Source organism: Anthonomus grandis, chromosome 15, assembly GCF_022605725.1.
Source record: "Anthonomus grandis grandis chromosome 15, icAntGran1.3, whole genome shotgun sequence".
NCBI lineage: Eukaryota > Metazoa > Arthropoda > Insecta > Coleoptera > Curculionidae > Anthonomus > Anthonomus grandis.
This window is the reverse complement of record NC_065560.1, coordinates 3,535,773-3,544,348: the sequence shown is the minus strand read 5'-3', so window position 1 is coordinate 3,544,348 and position 8,576 is coordinate 3,535,773. Positions and strand designations below refer to the sequence as shown.

Below are 8,576 nucleotides of genomic sequence, written 5' to 3'. Positions count from 1 at the left end.
GTAAAATTGACATTCAAACATCTGTTCAAACATTTAGAAGAACACCATTCAAAAATAATTTACCAGGCGATAAATGGTTCAACCATTTTTTAAAGCGGCATCCTGAATTAGCAATTCGAACTGCAGAGTTGTTGAAAATGTAGCGGAAAGGGATATTAAAAAGTGGTTCACAGATATCGAATTTTATTTAAAAAAGAAGGACCTATTTGACATCATGAAGGATCCTAGCAGAATTTTTAATGGCGATGAAACAAACTTTTATTATGGGCCAAAACTTGGACAAGTCGTTGCTCTAAAAGGCTCCAAGAACGTTTACGAAGTAGATATGGGAGGTGTGAAACAGAATCTCACTGTGATGTTCACCTTCTCAGCATCGGGTACAATAACACCGCCGATGATCATCTTCCCAAACAAGAGACTTCCACAATCGGTGAAGGACAGTGTTCCAGAAGGATGGACATATGCGTTAACTGATAATGGTTGGATGAAATCCGAAACTTTTTTATTGTACCTTGAATTTGTCTTGCATCCCAGCCTTATCAAATCTGGAGTTGTGTTTCCAGTAATAGTATTTGTTGATGGACACAAAACACATGTCACATACCCAGTAAGTACTTTATGCTCTAGGCTGGAGATAGTCCTAATAGCCCTATATCCTAACTCCACTCGAATTCTTCAACCCGCCGATGTTGCCAGTTTCAGACCCTTAAAAAATCTTTGGCGTTATGGGGTTTTGTACTGGAGAAGAAATCATCCATTCATGAAACTACGAAAGGAAGATTTTGCTGCTATTTTGTACACGGCAGTGGAAAAACTTGATGCAACAACTATATTAAACGGCTTTAAAGCATGTGGATTATTTCCTTGGGACTTCAATGCAATAGACTATACCAAGTGCCTAGGAAAAAATACCCATATTATTGATAGTGTAGAAGAACCAGAAGCAAATATTAGTGAAGGCCAATCAGAAAAACAAATAAGTTTGACTTTGTTCAAAAAGCTAATAGGTGATAAATAATTTATTGAACTGGGACAGGCGGAAATGACATCGGACCACGAGAATTGCAGCCTTTAAAAGATTATTTAACTACCTTAATGAAATAAGTGAAAAAGATCTTTTTTCAACATCCTTTAGACAAATGGCAGAAGGCGATTTTGAAACAAATTATACAGAAGAGGAAATAGCAAATATGTCTATTGTTTTAGAAGGGGAAAATTATAATATCCTAAGACTTTCAGACCTAAATAAAGAACAGTTCACCATTGAACCCACAGTTATTGAGGTAGTCGACACAAATATAGAAGAAAAGCAGAAGAATAACGCCAATGAAAAGATGAATACTGATAGCGAAATTCTAAAACCAGCTAATAATTTGTCGTCCATAGAATTATTTTTACCTAAAACACAAACACCCGAGAGGAAAGGCAAAAGAGCAGTAACCAAAATGCCTAATGTTATTTCGTCGTCCGGTTTCAAAAATATTGTTGAGAAAAAAGAACAGCTTCAGAGGGAAGAGGAAGAGCAGAAGAATCAAAGAAAAGAAGAGAGACTCAAGCGGTAGGCTGCAAAAAAGCTAGAAAAGAAAAACAAAGGCAAGACTCTAACTGCAAGGAAGGATGATCATCAAAGCCATGTTAGAAAAATTTTCAGTTCTCCGCCAAAAAAGCGTCTTTCTCTCTGCACACCTTTGACCGCATCCACTTCATCAATGGAGAATTTGTTACAAAATCATGTTTGCTATGTTTGCGTGAAAACTATAAACAGGTCGAAACCAGGACTTAGGTGTAGAAATTGTACGAGAACATATCATGTAGAATGTTTGGAAAAGAAAGGTCTATATAACAAAGAATTTCTTTGTGCCTCTTGTTTGTCTAAGTCTTAGGCTGCTTTTTGTATATTATATTATATTAATCCTACTTTTAAGTTTAAATATTCGTTTTGAAATCTTTGAATATTAGCTCGTTTTATTTATAAACAATATAATTTTGATATTACTCTTAGTGCTATTACATGTTATAATCAAGATCAATTGTTGTTTTATTAACAAACCGATATTATATTAATAATATCATAAAATTTTTAGTCATTAATATTTGAGGTGTGTAGTGGACAATGTGCCAATAACTGGTGAGACAACTACTGGGGGGTGCCAATAACTGGTATAATTTCGGGAAGCGTGCCAACAATTAGGCTCTAAACTTTTTTTTACTTTTTATTATTTTGCTATTATAATTTAAAAAAAAAAATCTTTTTTTTTCATTTGAGAACAAAGTAGAATCATCAAAGAACATAAACTAGTCACAAGCTGACTATAATATCAATTTTCTGAAAACTAGTGGATATGTGAAACCTGAGAAGTCCTTAAGGTGCCAATAACTGGGTGGTTTACCCTACATCCTATATAATTTATTTTGTATTTTTCTACTTTAATTTTACCAAATACAATAATAATAGAATAATAAAACTGTGACCAAGTGTATTTCAGTTATGGGTTGTAAGAACATTTAATATTACTTAAGACCCTTGTCCAAAATCGACGTACAAATAGAGCAGGTACTTGCAATTATTTTAATTTATTAACAGAAAATTGCAATATTAGAAAAAATTAATTTTGAATAACTTTAAACCCTTTGCTCGGTTTAGAGGGAAAAAAAGGTAGGACCAATCTTTTTTTACAGAATTTAAATGATTGTTACGGTATGTTATAAAATCTTATGTACCGTAAAGTGGGGCTACTTTGTCACAATTTTTTAGGTTTTTTGATGATAATAATCATGTAAACTTGCAAATAATATTATTTTAGATATACCAACTTATCGTTTCATATTTGTTCTTTCGTGATTTAAATCGATAGTTCGACATGTGAAGTAGAATTTGAGAAAAAAACAAGTGTCACAAAGTCAACCCATGGGTCGGGGTTACTATGTGACAGGGATCATTTTGTTTGATATTTCACGTGAAATACAATTTTGGCACAAAGTAACACCCATGCTCTTTTTATATACAAAAAATATATAATATTATATAAGGATATTTGATAGATAAAAACACATAAATAATTACAAAATAACTTTTATTTTACATGTCTAAATGCTCTTATGCAAAATATTAACAATATGTTTATTAATGTGTAGGTAACTTTAAACAAAAGAAAACTAAGTAATAAAACTGGTGGTAAATAATATATGATACACCTGTGATTACACAACAAAATCACTTAACTCTGGAATGTCAAATAACGCTCTTCTTCCACGTTGAATTGGGGCATTTATGCCCATAATAATTTCCTCATTTCTATAAAATATCTCGTCTTTCTTTTAAGTCCACTTCCACTGCTTTCCAACACGTTCTATCACATTTACTGTCGCTCCTATGCTGTATACGGTCGTAACTTGACCTGGAAAATACTTTCCTTCAAATTTAACAACGACGTACTTTCCCTCTGACTTTCCTGCTTTTTGGGCTACAGTTCTTTCTTCAAGTACCCGTTCATCTTCATCACTGGAAAAATGTTCATCCCATGGACTTTTCATTTTTTTCATGTATTTAATTTGGTCCTGAATTTCACCGGAACTATCTGATGTTGATCCATTATCTCGACCGCTTTTTAGGCGTTTCTTTTTTTGGATGCCTGAGGGTCATCGTTGTTTTGCGAATTCTCATCAGAAATGGGAGCAGATGGGACGTTCAAATCACTACTACTTATGCTTTTACCTGGTGGAACGTTTAGGCGCTTTCTTCCTTTGATCTGCCTCCCTTTGGTTGCGTCAGTCCTTACATTGGTAAGGTGTTGAATAAAACTATTACCCACAACCTCAGCGATTTCGGTATCTGCTGTTACAATACGAGTGCATAAACGGTCCATGACCTCGTTTCGATCTAAAGGATAAATGCCTGTCTAAAATCAGATCTTAGGCTATCAGGTCCTCTTTCTTCTAACTGACTTTTTTAAAAGGCTTGGAAATTCATCCTTTGGTATGGAAGAGACTCTGCTGCCGTAGTTGCTTGCCTGCCACTCGTTTAAAATTTTGCGCCATTTTTCCTTCATTGGGCGGAAAAAGGCCACGTCAAGTGGTTGTATTAGGAGGTAAAGGTATAAAGCGAATATTATTAGCTTCACATGCTTGAATGACCTGCTGATTTAAATGCGAGCTAAGATTATCTCCTATAAGGGCCTTTCGCCCTTCTTGCCGTTTTAATTAGCAGCATCAGAATTAAAAACCAATCCTCAAAAAATTGGTAGTCAAACCATCCCGAAGCTGTTCTATTATATCGCGGGTTTGCGGGTCCATTTTCAAACCATGTATTCTATAATTTTTGAAATTTATAATTAATATGAAGTGGAGCTAATTGACCCTCGGAATTTCCGCATACCATTAAAGAAGTACAGGCTTTGGAAGAGTTTCTGATTCGCTCAGGGTACTTTGTTCCCCTTTTGGTTATTATTTTTGTCTGGCCTGGGTCGTCAACAAGGTTTGTTTTGTAATAATTACATATATTTTCTGCAGAAATTCTTTCTAACTCAGCCTCCAAATTATCAAAGAAATTTTTTACAGTTTCTTCATCAGTGGCAGCCCTAGCATGTGTAATATTCTGCGCGATTCTCTGTGAAAGCTGCGGTTGTCGCTTCAAAAAGGACTTGACCCAATCAGCTCCTGGCATATTTTTTTTAAAAGGCTTAAATTTTTTGCCTTGACGTTCTATATACGATTTAACTATATATCTTAGATCAAATGTGCTTACGGGAAAACCAAAAGTTGACACAGTGATAATATGGGCGGCAAAGGCATCTTCTTCTTGGTCGGCAAATACTTTTTGTTGTCCAGGCCTGTTTTTGTGCCGTTCTTCAATTTTCAGCCATAAAGTATTTCGATGTATACCATATTTTTCCGCAGCACCGCGTAATGATATTCGTTTATTTTTTTATATCATTAAGAGCTTCAGCTAACGTTTCTTCTGTATAGTTTTTGTAGCTGCGGCAGCCAATTTTTTTTTTGTACGCCCTTGGCATTGTATCTAAAAGAAAACAAGTTTTTTGTTTAACAGGTAAGGGACTACTTTGTGACATTTTTTTTGTCACAAAGTCGCTCCTCGTTTTGTACTTTTTTCGTAAAAATAGAAAAAACAAATTAAAAAAAACTCGAAAGTATACAATTTTTACAGTAAAGCAAGCAAACATATTATACTTTAATATAAACTTACCTTAGTTAAAAAATCTTTCACGATTTTTTGCGCTCAATAGAAAGTTTACACACAAATCGAAAAACACCTGTTTGCCTAATTTTCAACTCTGCTTGAAAATTAATTTTAGTAAAAAGTGGCAATGTCACAAAGTAGCCCTACTTTATAATAAAGTAATGTAACAAGTTTAATACTTCTTTGACTTAATTCATAGCATGGTATATGGTTCAACCTACCTTTTTTAAATTGGAATTTTTTACAAGAAAGGAATATATTTATTATTTCAGGATTAACCAGAAAAATAGGGATTCCAGGAATATTTCTGCAGGAATAAAAATACAGTTCACATGGGATTTTTTTCAAGAAAAGTAGCTTATAGGCAGTAATAGCCAATTGTTGGTGTCTGAAAAAAATTCGTAAAATGATATCCATGTATTTGAAGCCACTTTAATTTTTTTCCAGACAAGTCGATTTGCTCTTTTCCAGACAGTTAATACTGACGTGCCTAATGTCATTAAAATTTTGAATTATTATCAATAATAATTCAGAATATGATATTGGTAAAATGGAATGTCGAATTGACAGTTCCCGATGTATAGCCGCGATCCGGGCTTAGTGAAACACCCTGTATATATTCCCTTTATAATATTTTCTCTCTCTGTATTATTTAATAATGTTCAGTTATTTTCTGGGTATTTTTTTGCTTTCTCCTGAAATATTCTCTGGATGGAAGGAACCTTGAGAAACCTTGAGTTTTATTAACACCAGACCATTTATACTCAAATCCTAACCTTAAGTTTGAGTAAGACTCTGTGAAAAAAAATATATTTACACGATTGTTACAGCTGTTTAACTTATAACGCATAACCTATAATAAGATAAAAACGTCCTTTTACTTGATAATAATCAATTCCTTAATATTGGGTTAAGTTGTGCATAACTTAAATCGATACGATTGACGTTTATTTTTAGTTACATTTAATTGAAATTCTGCCCATTATTGAGTATCGGGTGTTGGTGTGAAACTTGCAACGCATAACTTAATTAGATATGACTGCCATTTATTTTTTTATAAATACTGAAAACCCATAAGTATATAACTAAATATCAAAAAATTCAATGGTTTTCTGTTGATGTAATTAATTTTGTTTTGAATCTATAGATTTAGTTGTCAAATTGGAAATGTCTTTTATTTCTCTCAAATTAAAAAAAAACTATATATACAGTGTGGCCCAAATTGGGTATACATGTATGAAAAGTTGTTGGGTATTCAATTGCCAATCCAACGCCGCTTCAAGCAAGATTTCACCTTTTTCGTTGAAATATTCTGAAAAAATCACAAAGTTGTTTTAGGGAAATTCGAGTTAATATTTGCAAAGTAATCCCTATCAAAGAAAATGTTCTCTTAGTTAGCTCACCCTTCCATTTAAAAACTGACATAAGCTAATTTAATATATTCCCTAGTGAATCAGTCGTCTCTCAATGAGTTTCATACATAATTAATTCTAATTTTATCACAAGTAATAGAGGGCGAACGTAACGGGAGAGGAATTACGGTGTATAGTTGAAAACTAATGGTTAGCCCGGAAATTCCGCAATGTTAAAGTGAACACATTTTACTGCAAATTAGAACCGGCCCAAGTAATCCCCGGCATCGGCGAGTTTCGAGGTAAGCTTAAAATGTCTTTTGGGGCATGTTGTGCGGCTACGAGGTCGGAACAAAGATAAATTGAAATTTCCTTGACGTTTCGCAGATCTCTCGAATCGATCTATTTTCATATTTAACGTACTATTTGACCATTCATATATCGGCTCCTGAACAAGGGAATATCTATGATCACACATAGCTAGAGCTAGTGGACTTCTCAAAGTCTTTTACCCTGTTTTGTATATACACGTCAAATATTCACAAGAAAAACGTCTACTTTCTTAAGTATCTACTTAAAATAATTACGGTTAACTCAAAAGCAGGCAACGGCAAAGAACAAAGCGACCTGCCGTTTAAATATCCTGGGAGCAAGGGTAATGGGAACAATATAAATTTCTTAGCGGGGTATAATAGGTGATGGTAACGGCCCGGGGGAAAATAAACTCCTTTAAGGTAAGTTTCACTCGTTCCGATAGCACAAAAGGAAAAAACCGGGGCGGATTCCGACTGGGAACTTAATTAAATAGAAAGAAAAATCCACGTGCCACTGAAGCACCTGTTTACTATCGCATAAAGGGAGGAAAAAGAAAAACCTTTAGGGTTCATTTAAAGAGCTGATAAATTCAAGCATTATGGAGAATTACCAATAAAACTCAAAGAGTTCCAGGTCCAGAATTCATTTAAGAGAATCTTCTTGGTCATACATTCGGCCATTAGAACTTGCCATACCAAAAGACACTGCTTGTGGAGAAGTCTGTAAATAAGATAATGAAACACCTCGGGACATACGTAGAAAATTGGTGAATGTTCCGGAATATAAGACATTTAGCAGTGTTATTTATTTAGAAATTTGAATTTGCCTCTAAAGTAGTAAAAAAATTATCCCAAATCTTATGTTGAAAATTTACAACCTGTAAGTTAGCAGTGTCAACTTAATGAATAAGTGGTGAAATTCACTAGATATTGGAAATCTAAATTAAAAAATCTTTAGACCCCAAATATCTACTGTAAATGCTTTCTAAGGAGTTGACTTAATATTAAGTTTCTATAATAAGATAATAAATTAGATGGTTTAACTTTCTGGAAAAAATCAGGATCAATATCAAATGCCTGGTAAAAATAAACTATGAGTTTCTCTTACTGGAAATATGAAAAATTTGATTAAAAACTACTGATTTATCTCTTCCAGGCAGTTAGAAATAGAAGAAATAAATAAGAAATTAGGTGGTTCAACCCTCTGGGAAAAATCAACATCAACATCAACTGTCTGGAAGAAATTAATCATTAGATATAAACAAAAAATATCAACAATAGTTATTCGTTAAAATGTCGAGGTTGTCGAGTGGCGCCAATCAAACTTTTGAGGACTATAACTCAAAAGCTGTATTAGTTACAAAATTGTTATATAACACTTTTTTAAAGCATATTTTAGGTTCTTTAAAAATATCTTCAAATCAACCTCGTAAGTAAATTGGTTTAAGATATATGCATTTAAATGTCGAGGTTGTCCCTCCAAAACCTGAGTGACGTCAATCAAACTTTTGAGGACTATAGCTCAAAAGCTGTATTAGTTACAAAATAGTTATATAACACTTTTTTAGAGCAAATTCCATGTTCTATGAAGATATATTTAGGGCCACCTCGCAATTAAATTGGTTTAAGAGTTATGAATTTAAATGTCGAGGTTGTTCCTTCAAAACCTGAGTGACGTCAATCAAACTTTTGAGGACTATAACTCAGAAGCTG

The 8,576-nt window shown here is 33.6% G+C and overlaps 2 protein-coding genes across 2 annotated transcripts in view; one reads left to right on the top strand and one right to left on the bottom strand.

The window, feature by feature from the left end:
- LOC126744893 (uncharacterized) overlaps positions 1-8,576 on the bottom strand; it is a 71,670-nt gene that overhangs the window by 12,460 nt on the left and 50,634 nt on the right. The window lies entirely within an intron of this gene.
- LOC126745298 (uncharacterized) lies at positions 215-1,018 on the top strand. The gene has a single exon (XM_050453071.1). It carries the CDS (start codon positions 215-217, stop codon positions 1,016-1,018), a length of 804 nt encoding a protein of 267 aa, XP_050309028.1.

Excerpts from the sequence above, each read along its gene's own strand:
- LOC126745298 (XM_050453071.1), top strand. The coding sequence starts at position 215 with ATGAAGGATCCTAGCAGAATTTTTAATGGCGATGAAACAAACTTTTAT.